Source organism: Rissa tridactyla, chromosome 3 (assembly GCF_028500815.1).
Source record: "Rissa tridactyla isolate bRisTri1 chromosome 3, bRisTri1.patW.cur.20221130, whole genome shotgun sequence".
Lineage (NCBI taxonomy): Eukaryota > Metazoa > Chordata > Aves > Charadriiformes > Laridae > Rissa > Rissa tridactyla.
Window position 1 is genome coordinate 106,326,325 of NC_071468.1, and position 16,437 is coordinate 106,342,761.

Consider the following 16,437-nt stretch of genomic DNA (forward strand, 5'->3'; position numbering starts at 1 on the left):
AATGAAACCCGTGATACTTGCAAAGTATTTGAAAGGATATAAGTGAAAGCTCCTTATTCTGTTAGGTGTTTGGAATGGATTTGCTTTTCTCAACTCTTTGCTGTGCCATGGAAGAAGTCAGTCTTTTTTATGGTTTGGTTGTTTGTTTTTTTTTTTATGTAAGGAAGCCACCTTAAAAGCTTTGCAATTTGGAATGGGCTTAAAGAGGTACTGCAAGTTTGACTTCTTGTCTGCAATCTCAAAGCCCCCAGCTAAGAAGCATAAACCGACTTTTCTAGTAGAGGTCTGTTTCCCTTTACTCTCTGCTTACTCATCACCAGTGTCCACTCACCTTTGGAGGGAACAGGGTGCGGATGATATTCCTGAACTGAAGTTTGCTATAACAACAACCTTGAGTTTTCCTCCAGTCAGTTCACATGCTCTTAGGGTTTTTTCATTGCCATATACCGCAGCCACCAGCTCCAGGATGCTCCCTCCTACCCAACCCCTACTTTACTTATCACCCATGGCAGCGATCAAAATACTGATCTTTGGCTCCACCTTGTGATCTCCCTGTCCAGACTAGCAAAGATTAAATGAGGGAATCCTCAATCCTGATTCCAGCTCTGATTTTGATCTCTCTGCCTAAATTGGAAATGGAAAAAAACAGCTAGTTAGATTCTTTAGGTGAAAATAGAAAGTCATTGTCTTTAGAAGAAGCAATGGGGTCGAAAAAACATAACTAAATTAAAATAGGTAGGCTCAGAAATGTGAAATAAATTATCCAAGAGAACAAAACAAAATAAAAAATGCTGCAAGGAAGTTGGTGGGCAATTTGGGGGTCATCAACTGAGTTTACGAAGGTCGTTTTGGTAAAGCACCTAGAACACATAAAATAGGACACAAAGTTACCTTCTTTGTCAAATACATGAACAAAGAAAACTAGTGAAAAGTATACCCAGAATTTACTTTACTGCATAACATCATAAATTTTTATTTTTTTTTTAGTCTGAACATTTGTCCTTTGCATTTCCATGAAAACAACTCTGATATCAGAGCTGACTACACAGGTAGCTCTTGGTTCCTAGCAGGACAAAAATAAACAAACCGAGCATTAACGTCAGTTTCTGCTTTGTGCGAACATACCGTGCCCAAAAAGATTTTGAAATCATTTGCACTTTTAAAGCTTGAGTGAGTACCGGCGCATAAAGCTGATAGCACAAGCCAGGCCCCTGGAAAGTACTTCACTTCCAGATTTCAGAACAGTAACTGCCATCGATAAAGTCCAGAACTGTGGAAAATAATCTCCTCAACAGACAAAAGGTCAGACTATAAAGCTTTTGCTTGCCATGTTCCAGAAGAAATTCATCATATTAACTCATGAAATGTGAAAAAAGGGGTGTTTTCACACTGCATTTCTATGGGCAGTATTGCTTCCCTGAATTTTTAGAGTTGATTTATTAGTTATTAATTTTCTTATGTTGGTGGAATATATAGAACTAAAAATATTCGTAATCTTTCAATTTCCAATCAATGTAGCACGTGCGAAAAATGTTACCTCTTGGGTAGTTTATATCTTTGTATCGCTGTAATAACTACCAGAAAACCAGTGCACTGAAATGGAGAATGCAGCTCCCATTTGCCGTGGGAGCATATTCATCGTGCAGCTTTGGTGGCACAGTTATGCACGGAGAGAAGTAGAGAGGGGTCTGATCGATGTTATTATTAGTTTGGCCACTTTCACTATCTTTTGTGCAATGATTAATGTTAATGCACAGAGAAGTTTCAAAACAAATGGTAATATATCGCTGAATTTTTAATATGTAGGCTAAGTGTTGCTAATATTGTCAGAACATACTATCTTATAAAATAATGAGATGTATTTCCTTGTGCTAGAAGTTTCTCAAAATGGAAAAAAAAGTAAGACGGAAGGAAGGAAAAAAAAGAAAGTGAATTACAGTTATTTCTGAAAATTAATATTTTGAACTTCAAAAACATAATCAAACGTGGCTACAAATCTAATTTAAAAGTAAAATTTACCATATGTGGGAAATTATTTACAGTGTGGCTTATAATTAGAAGATGAAGGTATGTATTTTGTCAACAATTATCTCTTCTTTCTTTTAGATGAAAGTGTTCATTATTTTGGGAATTTCAGCAGCTATAGCCTTCACAGCGGTTTTCTTTTCTTTCCTTCAGATAGGCAAAGATATCCTCTTTGGTAAGTAACAGAAAAACTACAAGTTATTTTCTTTTTTCGATGATTACTGTTAAGCTGAAAATACACTGGCACCACAGACAATTTAGCAACGGCAGTTTAGCTTAATCTCTTTTTATGTGCAGAATACACTATCTGACTTCTGCGAGAATTATTCCATGGGTGTTTTCTTTTAAAACGCAGCTTCATAAATTCACAAAGGAAAACTTTGTATGTGTAATGTGTGTCAATTATGTATTCTTTGACTAGGAGTGATTTTACTGTCTTAGTGACATTCATATGTCAGATGACATGTTTACAAGCACGGTTGCTAAATTTCTTTCCCAGGCTGCCAGTCACTACGTTTAGTCATCCTGGGCTGGAGTCAGTTGCCACAGGATGTCCCACCTGGCACCCTGCTGCTGGCCCACAAGGGTCTCCTGTGGGTCCATTCACTGCCAGCACCCTGCGGATGCCAGGGAAACTTTAGACCCCCTCAGATTGCAGTAGTGTCTACGTTCAAACAATATAATCTTGCCATTTTAAACATCAGAGCTATTTCATTTGCATCTGTTCAATCTGAATCAGTTAGATCTCACAGACTAGAAATGTAGCAGATAGTAGATTGAATTTTAAGACACTTCTGCAGAGAGTGATTTTTACATTAAAGTAGGGCAGAGGTGATGAAGAAACAGGATTTCAATCTTTGCATTCTCTTAATTATATAGCTGTAGATTTGATTTGGAAGGGAAAGTCCTTAGCAAAATTTTCACTCGAAGTTAGTGTAGAATCACAAACAAAATAAAATAATATAAAAAATAAAGTAAACAAAAATCTGAACAACCCCCCAAGCCATTACTTCAGATGGGAAATCTTTTTTGGACCATCACTCAGAATAAGGGGATGAGTTTCATTTTCCTGTGGCGGCGAGAAAGAGACTTCACTGAGAGGTTCAAATTAATGATTTATTTGGACTTCACTCACAGGTCCGATACGTCACTACTGCAAGCTTTTATGGATACAATGGAAGAGTGCACTATTGCAACTAAAGAAAAAAAACCAAAACAGTTCACAGGATACACTATTACCACGTAACAACTGATCCCAAAAAGTAACAACACAAACCACCAGTGCGCTAGATATGAATACGTGCTAGATATGATTAAACAAGTGTACAAATCATGATCTTAGAGCATGCTAGACATCATACGTACATTATTAAATCACTCACCCTCTCTCTCAGGTAAGGCCACTCAATCCTGGGAAGTTACCTTGCACAGCGTCCTGGACAAGGGGGGGCAGAATCTCCTACAGGCCAGGTGTATCTTTGGAAGACTCCCCGTTTTGCTCCCCAAAACTTTGGACTTAAAATATCCTGTTTCAATGACTGGTCAGGATTGTGCCTGAATGGATTGCACTATCGGGGATGGATATCTGTGGTGGTTTGATGGCCCCTTAGGTAGCAATGTTTATTTTGTGATGTCTGGTCTCACACTCACTGAATAGTGGTGGGACTTGACTCAGGGCATTTTGTTTGTTAAAGGCACTATTCGGGTTTCAGTTATGGTTTCAGTTCTTATTGTAATGCAGGGTTGAGACCACCCCGGGCTGAGCCATCTCCACATTTCCCCCCAAGTTATCTCTGCATAGATAGGGATCGATAAGCATCTGCCAAGGCGAGATGGAGCTGAGTCAAATAACAGCTCCCTGCATCTCACCTTCTGTGCTCTGCAACCGGTTTGGCCAGGTGATCCCATCCATTTCCATAATGGATCCTATACTTGGAGCTTCAATATTAATTGTTTGGAAAAACATGGTCTAAAATGAGGTTATATTATATGCTAGTTAGTGTAAAACAAATTCTATGTGGACTGTAAATAAATGGAACAGATAGACTGTATACAATTCTTTTTTAAGGTAAGTGTCCTTTGGTCTGATGGGAACAATACAAAATAATGTTTATTACTGCAAGGACCACATTTTTTTAAAACACTACATGGGTACTAAAATCATAATTCTCAGTAGAAAAGGAAAAGAGAGAATGGAATTCAGGTATCGGAGGGGGATATTCTCTTCTAGATCAGAGTCTGAATCAATACCACATGATGAGCAATACTTTGAGCATAATATATTTCTCAGAGGCAGACTCCCTAAAAGTAATTAAAAATCATGCAATATTAAATTCTAATAGAATTAGCTCTTGTATGGACTATAAAAATCCTTAAACGCTTTTTAAAATAGACTCCAAAAATTTTTCAGATGAAACAGAAATCTGAATGATAACATTAAATGAATCATAGAGTAGTTTATCATATATAGGTGAAAAAGAGAAATAACTACTGCTGTACTTAAAGGCTGAGAAGATCTTTAATCAAGTAAAGTAGAGTTTTGCCTAGGAAAGATTACTCCTCATTTTAGATGTTATCTTCCCTTTAGCTGAGCACCCTATTCAAAAACAGATCACAGAAATAGTACAACACGGACTACAGTTAAAATATGTCACCTAAAATTGCAGTGTACATAAATGATAAGTAATTGCACATAAATGATTGTTAGCAAACTATTATTATTCATAATTCATTTTCTAAGAAAAAAATGGGTAATCTCACAAAATATAGATTGGGAATTAAACCACTGAATTTTTAATATAACCAATTCATTTAATATAAGGCTAGATCTATACAAAAGAGGAATAATCTGTGTTCTGTGATAGCACTATGCAAAAGAGCAGAGCTGAAGTATTATCAGGTTCACATGTCTTTCCATCAAACATAGGTGGCGAGATCAGAATAGGGGTTTCATGCATTGGTCAGATCCCAGAAGGTCTTAAAGGTTGCTAACGATGCCTGAATACAGACTTGAATTCTTCATGTGGCTCAGGCCGGCTCATACTACCTGTGAGGGAGGCTGGGATTTCTCCTATCAATCCAAGGACAGTTTAATGCAAAATAAACGTGAAGCCTAAGGAGCATAATCGCATACCCAGAACACAACATGTTTCCGATGCACCTCTTAGGTTTGGCACTACATAACATGCACACCTGGATTTTTACTGGAAGAAACACAAGGAAAGTCTAACTCTTCAAGCTTTATAAATCAGGGAAGAATTGATTTACTACCTCTACCTTATCTTTGAGAAAAGCCAGAAGCCACGTTAGTTTCAGGAACACTAAAACATGGAGATCCTTTTAATGAGGAAAAATTACGTATACCTTAATATTACAAACCTGTATATTTTTAAAATGTAAATACTTGAGTAAATGTGCCATTGAATAACACATTCATCTTTCTTCCATATTATTTTTTTCCCGGTCGAGAAGAAACTGAAGATAACTGCATTACGCAGGCTATCCAGAAGGGCTCTAATCTGGTGGATTATGCTGCACATTATACACTGAAAAGGTAAAAAAAAAAAAATAGTGAAGGATCTATTCATCAAAAACCTTTCAAAGGAGACGACTATGAGATCAACTGGTTTCTTTGAGAAAACATATAATGGTCATATTTATGATTATCTGAACCAAGATAACCTTGTGTATTATGACTGCATGAGTTACTCTCTTAAAATGTCAGAAAAATAAGAACTATGAAAATAAATAGGAATGTTTTTCTGGTCTAAGTAACACACCACATTCCATTAACATGTGGCTCAAAAAATTGTGATTTTATGGACATTACATATTTTTGAACTGTATGTTTTTTCCAGTGCAAAGTAAGATGGGAACAACTCCAATGGCATCGACATTAAACCCTGTTGCATTAAAAGGGACTGTTGATGTGGGTTTCACATTTCCCCTTCCTTGTAAAACAGATGTAATGAAAGGATAAGGGAAAGGAAGTAAAAGTTTTATCTTGAACCGTGGGTCATGAACAACCTGGGGAAAGCCCCTTTGTGCTTGAGTTATGCTATGAGAGTGATCCCTTTCTAGAAGTGATGAAACTGCCTCAGGATGACTAGCCATGAGTCTAAACATTTCAGACATTTTCTGTGTAACTCTGACTATACAAAATTAATTTCTCTCCAGTGTTTGGAGCACATCACCTAAGTTTTACAGGGTGCAATCACCACCTTTTTGCTTAAACTTCCCCAAAGGACTTGTCTCTGTGTTTTGAAAACAAGTCACCATTTGCAGAGCTCTGGTAGAGACGACTGTATGGATAGAACCTGTCAAGAACTGTGTCTGCTCGGTTCATAGAGACTGACATCACTTTCATTTTGTAGTTTTAGGGGTAGTTTTTGTAGTGGTACTAGTTTGGTGACAATCCTGAGGCAAGCAAATTTAAAAATGTAGATCTCAACTTGTCAGTGGCTCAGCTGCCTCATGTACCAGATGAAGATACTGACGTTTAACTCTCTCATAGGATATTGTGGCAATTATTTGGTCAATATTTACCCAATGTCTTAAAGATGACAAATGCTGAAAGGTAAATGTTTAATGATTGTTTGAACTCTGCTAGGAATAAAACTGAGACCACTTGCTTACCCCAGATAAATCACTGGACTGCTAAGCTTTCTTCAGAATATTGTGTATGTTGGCTATAGAGGGTCTAAAGAGCAGTGTTATTCAAAAGTCCTGTTATTAGATTCCCTTTAAAAGCCTTTATAAGAAGAGCAGTCACAGCATGGCTGGGGTTGAAAGGGACCTCTGGAGGTCACCTGGTCATTTCTCTTCTTCGGGTCCCCTCTCATCCCTTCCTCTACCCTCCCTTCTCTTCACTCTCCTTTCTTCCCTTTCCTCTTTTTGTGCATCTTTTAACAGTAGCAGTTGAAAACTGAATCAATGATTTAAAGCTGTGAAGTGTTTTATTTAATAGACAATGTTGTTAACCATTGGATCTTTCTTAGGCAGAACATTGCTAGTAACTGCACTCAGAATTGGTCACGTCTTCTGCTTAAGTTTGGGGTTAACCCTGTAGGCAGCCAAAGGCTTTCAGCAGAGCATCGAAAGATGTGCATTAGTATCACCACTGAGGCACATGTTTGCCTGTTTTGGGGAATCAGAGCCACAAGTGTCTGACACCTGCATTAGGAGTCTGAGTCTCATAAGACTATCACTTGCTTTTATGTTAACTGGTGTAAAAGACTCGGTCTTTCATTTTACAAATGATCATTACCAGAAGTGAAAATTGTATTTCTATTGTGTGCTTTTCTATAATTCAATTCATTGTGGCCCAATTAAGTGGGTCAGTGTGAATCATAAATATCATTAAGAGACTTCCTCCTGTTTTATTATAGGCTTCTAAATGGACTCTACACCTGCCTGTTAGATATTAGCCCTTGCAAGTACAGAGAACCGAGAACTGAACTATTGTCTAGTCTGATCATTATATTGAGGAGTGAATGTGTTTGAATCCTTAATTAAATACTTTTGCATTTTCATGTCAGTTTAAAGAGGCTTCTTTCCTTTGTAACTTGCAGAATACTGTATATTTGAATTAAAGCTTTAGTCAGTGCAGAGGTTAAAAACAAGAAAGGAATGCATGTGACTACAGATTTGAGTTTCTGCAAGTTACGGAGGTCACCATGCTGTGAAAACTTACTTTGTCTTACAAGTGATTGAAGGAAACTACAGTCCAATAGTCTCAGAGCTCTCCTTGAGACTGAAAAGCCAGTTCTGAGATGAAAAGGCAGCTCCTTTTTCAGGTTAGAATGGCAAAACTCTTATTTGTTTGTTTTGATTGTTCCATGTTAATTTTGATTGTTCCATTGTTAATTTGTTTGATTGTTCCATGTACAATCGTCCAACCTGATGTTTGCTGAATTCATGATCTAGGTGTCCGAACTGCAAACTGTGTCAAAATAACTGCATTTCCCCCGAGACTTCAGTTGGGCCTTGAATTGTGATGAAAATGGACAATGACGTTTCTTCACCTCAGCTGTTTAATATCATCACTTAAAATCTTGAATTGTCGTTTGTGTTTTAAGCCAGCAATGTGACCCACAATGCACTAAACATATTGGCTGAAATGGTTTTATTATTCTAGTTTTTAAAACATGTCAGGATTTTCTAGGAAAATGACACTTCTTCAAAATTACTTACCAGTTTTAAGGTCACTTGAGTCCCAGTACGGTCCTCCTAGTTTGCTGTGCTGTTCGTGATCGTCTCCCCTTGTCAAGTGCTTCTCATGACTGTTTGCTAGTACCTGCCTGCTATTCCAATTAGCTTATGGCTTTGTTAGTCTTTAGGAGTAGGTGTTCTTGTTTGCCATTAAAATATAAACATTCATAATAGTATTGACATAGCATAGATGGAGCACAGTGGCATCATCATTAAAATGTACTATTTGTATTACAGTGGCAACGCCAATGGGAATCTAGGCAGCTTGGGTAGGGCTCTCAGAGCCATGTGTCACCTGTGAGGTTATGGCATTTACCCAGTGGTATGTGCAAAAACATTGCTAATTTACTACCAGGTGCGTTATAACATACATTTTGAAAGCGGTAGTTGGCTTGCAAGAGGAAACTCTACTTCCAATAAGTCTCGTTATAATAACAAGCAGTACAAATTATGAAACTTGTACTAGCTTTAACTAGTGAGTCACAGCACTGCTGGGAAGGCTTCTGATTCTGACTGCACATTCCTTTTTTTTATTCTGCTGAGTCTGTGTTTTTTTTCTGGGGTTTAAGTTGTAGAAGAAACTAAAGATAACTCCAGAATGGGCAAGCTGTGCAAAGTGATAGTCTCTCAGGCCCGTGTTGCACACAGCTGCTGATCATATATTTCTCCTCTTAGAACTTGGAAACTAACTCAAAAGGACTGCTGAACGACTTATGTATAAGACAGATGCGAATTGTGGTGGCATGTCAGGTGGGGCTTCCTCCCTTGTGCTAGATATTTGGTTTGAGTGAGTTTTAGATAAGACACATTTTTAGACTCCTTTTCGGACTTATCCTAATGTAGTGAAGGTAAGTACAATTCTAATGCAAACACAAGAGGTTTTCTCAGCCTAATTAAAGAAAGAAATGATTGAAATAACTTAGTGTATTTTAACATATATTTTAGCTGAATGCACACTGTTCTTAGCGGATTAAAAAGTATAGATGACAACCCTAAAAAAATCAAACCTTAACAGCAGATTAAAGATATTTCTTATCATCTTCATTTTGGTAAAATTATTTTTATTTACTGTGTCTACATTTGAACTAGTTCATGTTATTAAAGAATCTAAATTGTAAACCTCCCAATTTAAGATTATTCTATTGGCCCCTATCTATGCCAACTCAAAAGGACCATCTACAGAAGGGACCATCTATGGAATCATCCGTTTGCATAGGGAAGTGGAAAATAATTTTCAGTGCTCCATATAAGAGGTTATAGTTGCAGAAATGCACTGAGCATGATGAGTTAGTCAGTGCCACTCTGGTCTTTAAGCAGACTGGCCATGTACGTACACATTAGAGGAAAGAAGAAATTATATTCTTTTATCACTTTATGTTCTGCACCATGACACTTTTGTGAGATACCTCTTGAACGTGAATTCTGGTTAGCAATCTCTAAACAAGGTATTCTATAAATATATTAATTTAAGGCTGAAAGAAATCTCAGAGACACAAAATATCTGAGGCTGAAAGAGAAACCGTGACTCATACTCTGGAGAATTTATTTTATTTGGGTTTTTAAATATATATATTTTTTTTAGTTGTGATCTGTAATGAGACTCCGTAACTAAGAGTCTGGAAAACATAAAGAACCCTCTGTCCAAACACCATGGTCTGCACTAGGACTTACTTACATTATTAAACAAGTATGAGGACACTTCATATCTGATCTCATCTTCCTAATAATGCTATTATCACAGGTCATTCTAGTAGCTTTACGGGGCTATTTCTGCAAAGTATCAAGATAACTTGTAACTTACACAGTGAGAAAACCAGCATCTTCTTCCACAATCAGCGCTCAGCTTCAGGAGTGGGGGTAAGAGCGAGAAGGGACTAGCATACGTATGCTGAATAAGGAGAGGGATGGGACAGGATGGGGCACGGCATGACACACAGGAAATGTGGCAAACTAAAAACTGCTGTAAAAATCTTACAACATCTGTGAGATTAGACAAAAAATAGAAGAGAAATATCTCAAAATGGAACTTACCTCGCCATTAAGGGTGATGGGATTTTATTTTGGAGGTTTTTTTTGTTTTGGTTTTTTTTTGGGGGAGGACACGTATTTTTGATTCTTAGCTCCTAGCTAATGTTGTTATTTGACTCATTTGTACAAACATGTTTCCCTCTTCATATCAATTTTTTAAATGATATGTGACTGATACTATCCTCATGTGGATATTAAATATTAAACCTAATATTTGGCATTTAGTTATATCCCCTTTCTTTTCTTTTTAACTGGGACACAGTTCAGGAATTTTACTTCTCCACATTCTCAAATTCCTAATTGCCTATGGAAAACCTAAGAAACACGGTGCTGAGGAGCAAGATAGCTCTTTTTCACAGTTGCAAGTGTTCTCGAGCTATGCTCCTGAAAGGAAAGGAAGAGTTTCTATATAAAGAATAAAAGAGCAGGCTAAGGCTCCTTTGGATCAATTAAGGACATATTTAGCAACTAGAAAAATGGTTGGAGTTGTATTTTCTCACTTAATGCTTTTTGTGTAAATGTGTTTCTAATTTTGTAAACAGAAATTTAACTCTTTGCTTTGCAGAATCAAAACTGCCGTTTCCGTTTTAAACTTCTCTCGTGCTTTAAACAAACCTAAGTGAATATGACAGCACAACGTTTTCATGAAAATTGCATGTCCAATTAAATCTGTGCTGCAGAGAAGCCCTCAGGGATGTCTGCAACCTATGACCATGTCTGGAAATGGAATAGACTGGAGTGTTTTTTCCTAAGCTGTAGGAGTCAGTTTAGGACTTGGGAGTTCCAGCTGAAAAGGAACTTCTCCCTGATGCATTTTTCTCAAGGCTCCTCTGCCAATAAAAGGACAGTGGTAAGCCGGCCCATGCTGAGTAAAAAATAAATCTCGCAATGAATCACAGAACAGTTGAGAGAGATCTGGAGACCATCTAGGCCAGTGCTGTGCTCAGAGCAGGCTGCTCGGCACACTGCCCATTTGGGCTTTGAATACATCCAAAGATGGAGACTCCACAACCTTTCTGGGTAGCCTGTTGCAGTATCTAACTACCCTCGCAGTAAAAAGGATTTCCCTTATGTTTAAGCGTTTATGTTACAGAACTTATCTCATCAAGCTCCTTAAAGTTAGAGGTAAGGCCAGGCTGTAAACTAACATCTATAGCCATATAACTGTCTAATGAAGCCCTACTAAACTAATTGCTCAAATTCCCTACACAACTATTCAGTGCAAGGCAGGTGCTTGGACAGTCTTTGGGAGGAGACGTGTCTCTATCATCAACTGCAGATGGCATCTAGATGGCTGTGGGCCAGTTGCTTGACTCCTAGGTTCTAAGGTATTTGTGAATCCACCTGCAATGATTGAGATGAGCTTTGATATTAAATGTTACATAAAAGCAAAGCCTACTCATTTAGATGTCTCTATAGTGGGAGTCCTATATTGTGACTATCCCGCACAAGGTCTTCCCAGCCACTTCGTGCTGCAGGCTCTGCCCATCCCAACAGTCTCTGTCATCCTGAAGGCTTCTCACAAGCTTAACCCTGTTATGTGTGTCCTATGGGATGGCACTTTCCCTTTCTTTCCGGAATTTTCCTGGCAGAACAAGGTCAGAAAGTAGTCTTCCTTTCTGCTTTCCCAGTATACCCTTCAATCAAAATATATCTCAAACTTGGAACATATCCAACATAGACAAATACAGCTATGAATAAGTTCTAAAAAGTTATATGTTAAAATAAAGAAAACCTTTTGTATTTTATCTCAATTATAGAAATATCCAAGGAAGACGAATAGCAACTCCTACCTTGCTGCTGGCTTTCTCGAAATTTCCTGAACAAGAGAGTCAAGATATTTCCCAAGCAGCTGAACGAATGGAAATGTCAATTCAAGTGCTGAACCAAAACGTTTGCCAGAAGCGCAAACGTTCACTGCATCCAACTGGTAAATATAGTATATTGACATTGGCAAAACCCCCTGTTGATTTCTTGAATGTTGTCTTTTAGATTAAAGTTGGGTTAGCTTCACTTTTATTTTACCTTTGGCAGGAGTATATATCTTGTCTGCACACTGGGGCCAGGATGCCCTCTCTTTTGTTCTTAAAAGCACTTTGCAGAGTCACTGTTTTACATTTTTCTTTGCTGGAGTGTGGGCTGTGCTCCTATAGTTGAGGAGAGCAGCACTATGCTGTTGGCACCCTGCAAACTCATATCTGGATATTTGTATTGCCTATAAATCAGCTTGCATATCCACAGTGTGGCAAGCTTCTTGTTTACAGTGAAATATCTACCTTCCCCAGCACTTTGGGTTTAGTGCTTCTGGGGCCTAGAGTCTACAGACAAAATAATACAATTTCTATCACTCTGTGGTACTGACATTTTGAAATACACTTCCTCTGGACATTGATGGCCTTATTAATATCCCTTTCTTAAGAAAATACTTTCTTATTTCCAAGACTAATTTTATAATGCATTGCTGTTACATGTTTATTTCCACTTTGTTTCTATTTTAACTGTTTTTTTATGTTAGATGTAGGAAAAAAGAGAGATAGTCCAGAAAGCTCAATGATGTATAATTGTCTATGTAAAGTAAAATTCTCATTGCTGTTAATTCAAGATGAATTTCAAGAAAGCCGGTCTCTGGAAGACTCAAAAATTCAGAAACGTTGACTTCTTTCCCCCTATAATTTAATTCAAATAGCATGAACTGGCGAATTACAAGTTGCATTTGCTGTCTTAGTTTTATGACATGACAATGCTTTTCCAAGATACGGAAGCGTTAGAGTGCTGTAGACAAACGTAAAGACTGGGTTACGTAGCCAGTCTAATGGCCCATTTTCCCTCTGTTCTCACCTTTACAGGTTCTAGCTGCTCAGCAGAACATTTTTTGAGCTGATTTAGCTCTTGAATCTTTTTTTGTTTTTTTTTCTGAATTACTTTTCTGGCTTAATTTATGGACTAAAGGAGCTTAGTTCATGGTTGGATGGGCAGAATGGATAGGTGGCGGGAGTGGGTGACCTGCAGTAGCCAGCGGGGAGACAGGGGCAAGAGTTAGTTGACCTGCCTCTGCCATTTCCATTCAGCATGTGATCATTACAGTCAGCTTGAATGGCAAGAGTTCTCTGAGTTCAGGAAGGATGTTGCTCCTCTTTCATGTGCATCTCTACCTCCAACCCACCATACATGTGTTTCCATACATGCATGGGTGAGAGGGGAGCTAACTCGCTGAAGCTTATAGAACAATGTGACTTTGTCCCACAATATGACGTCAGAATGCTGTCTGGGAGAGCCATCTGGGATCATATTGTAAAGACATTAATAACATGCTGTCTGCTGGTATACAGCTCCCTGATTTTCCCTAGCTTCCAAATTCCAGCTAATAATTCGGAGCCTCTTCCACTCCACACTTAATTATATAGTCAGCTGTAGTGTCTTTAAATTTCTGCATCTTTCCAGTCCCACATTTTTCCTTCTTGGTATATACTTCCATTCTTGAATGGCATTTTTTACACCTTTGTTGTAAGCACAGGGACCAGACAAGCAATGTGACTACAATGCAGCGAAAGAAGAAGCAGAGAGCAGATTAAAGAAGGAGAAAAAGGAGCAGTTCAACCTCAGTTCTCAGCTATGGCTAGACTACTTCCTTCTCGTTCTCTACACATAAGATAATAAAATGAGCTTCCTTTCACCCTCTATCTCCTCTAAGACCCTGAGACTACCTCCTGCAACACTTCTCACTAAGTGCTCTTTCCTAGGAAGAAGAGAGGGGATGCTGTAGTTCTTGATGACAATAATGTCTTTCCTCCTGTAAAAGCTGTAGAGCAACAGAGCAAATTGCTTGTTTGGGTTCTTCCTTTCAGATCTTTTATCAGCTGATCTGCTCACTATGATTGCTAACATTTCTGGATGTCTGCCTTATATGTTGCCTCCAAAATGTCCAAACAATTGCTTAGCTAATAAATATCGACTCATCACTGGTGCCTGCAATAACAGGTATGTATGATAAGAATTGTGCCCTGAAAAATTCTTCTTATTATTCTTTAAACTCAAGGAGTTATGTTTACTTTTTCCTAGAAAAAATGGGGGATGTGTGTATGTGTGTGCTGTGACCTCAATCAGCTAACTTTGGCATCAACGTGTCTCTAAATGAGGGACCTCTGAAAGCTCCCAGGCGAAGGGACCTCTTCATCTGGACTTTGGTACACTAATTTTTGTGGACAGGGTCTCCCTATGAAGGCTTCTAATTTTATGTCAGGATCTTTAAATTTAGGGAGGAGTGATTCAGTATATGCCTTTTTCTACAGAAATTAAACAGACTAATTCTAATCTAGCATTCATTTTTTATTGCATGGGATAAAATGATATTGAGCAGGAAAATATCATTACTTCATGAGTAGCAATGAAAAAATCAAGTCGATTCTCATTTTTGTATTTTCCCACAACCTTATCATTTATCAAACATGCATCTAAAAATGCTGTGTGATATATTTATTTTTATACATCTATTTATATACATATATGCTTATTGGCTACTTGAACAAGTATTATTTACTAGTTATCTACTTGTTCCCTAAAACGTGGCAATCGTTTCCTGCAAAATCCAACATCACAGATGTAACTGTATTTTTGGAATCCTCCATTGCAATGAGGATGCAACAGTGAGAATGAGAGCCCTTTTGAGCACAAGGGTAGATGGTATTTATACTCAGTAGCCTTCAGAGACATAGGCCACAAACTGAAAGGCAGACGGCAGTGTTACAAGGGCAGCAGTGCTGTAAATGGAAGGCCATTGGCGTTGCACAGGTTAAGGCACTCTGCAATGTGGTGAATGAACAGCAGTAAAATTCGGCAGTTTTACTATTCAATCAGTCTGATTTTACGAGATGAATCTGTTTTGCTACATCAGACATCATTTGCAAGGAACATGCCTGATAGACTCTTAGTTGAAAGGACACAATCTTATATGCATCGGTGTTATAAATCTAACTATGTGGATATCCACGATTTCCCCCAGGCACTTGCAGAGTTGCCTGGAATCTGAACTAACAGCTAGTATAACATTTGCACTGACAACCCCATCAGGGCTTGAACACATTGGCCAAGATTCACGCAGCTGAACATAGGCACATGGCTGAAGCTCTGAATTTGCAGGCATGGCTGCTGTTGTCTTTCTCTCCAGAGATGGAGAGATAGATATTCTGCTGTAGATAAGGTAAAACACCTTTTTCTCTTCAGTGGCTGTGGTAATACTGGGATGTGTTTCGGCGTTTCAGGCTGGTTTCTAAAGCTGGGTGGGGTAAATATGATCCATTGAGTCTGGTTAACCTTTAATCACTGTTTTCGACTTTGTATAGATTTATGCTTGCACCAAATCATTTTTTAAACCCGTCACTCATATTTGGTGGTATTTTAGACTCTTTGCTCTGAACATCTGTAAAAGATGCAAGGCAGCAAAAAGCCAAAGCCAAAGACTTTGAAACCAGCGAGTCAGATCTTAACTTAGTCTGAAACTTTGTAAGCCCCTTGAAATACTTCAAGCTTTATTGAAATACATTAGCTTAAAAAGCCCATTATACTTTAATGGGAACAACATACCGTACAATGTAAGCCAGCTTCAAAGACTTCAAACATTAAATGACGTACCAGTCTGTATTTTTCCTTGCTTTACAGCTGCGACTTTCAGGCAGAAAATATATCAGGACCTATGTTGTATTTGTAGTTTTAGTCACCCGGTAGGAATGTGCAGCTGTGCTGTAGTTCAGTAAATGCTGCATTTCATAGGTGAAATTTAAAAACAAAACTCACGGTGGAATTCATTGTTTACCTATAAGAAAATTCTATTTAAATCTACTAAAAAGTGAGCATGGGATTTCTTTACTTTTTACTTAATCAGTTCACATATTTGGGACAAGTCAGATAGATTATAAAGTATTTATTCCACAGCACTGAGAATAGTTTGGTTTAGTGTGAACTTTCTTGAACAGAGCTGTAACAGAACAACATAAACATGGCCTTATATAGAGAATATCAACATGACATCAGACATTCCCAGCAGCATCATTAACCACATTTCCTAGTAACAGATACCAAGAGATTTTACTTTTCTTTCTGCCTGAACGTATATGTGTGGATAATAAGCAAAATAAATTTACGGCATTATTTTTAAATAAAGAATAAGGGAGACAAGGC

At 38.0% G+C, this 16,437-nt stretch overlaps 1 protein-coding gene across 5 annotated transcripts in view; it reads left to right on the top strand.

Annotated features, from left to right (window-relative positions):
• The first annotated feature begins 1,196 nt into the window (after positions 1 to 1,196).
• The window catches only part of TPO (thyroid peroxidase), a 61,580-nt gene continuing 46,339 nt past the window's right edge, over positions 1,197 to 16,437 (top strand). For all 5 annotated transcript variants that reach the window (XM_054197133.1, XM_054197136.1, XM_054197131.1 and 2 more), the window contains exons 1-5: positions 1,197 to 1,302; positions 2,107 to 2,200; positions 5,497 to 5,578; positions 12,024 to 12,193; positions 14,109 to 14,241. In XM_054197133.1, coding sequence (XP_054053108.1) covers positions 2,107 to 2,200; positions 5,497 to 5,578; positions 12,024 to 12,193; positions 14,109 to 14,241 — 479 coding nt within the window. In that variant the 5' untranslated portion in view covers positions 1,197 to 1,302. The remainder of the gene's footprint in view (positions 1,303 to 2,106; positions 2,201 to 5,496; positions 5,579 to 12,023; positions 12,194 to 14,108; positions 14,242 to 16,437) is intronic.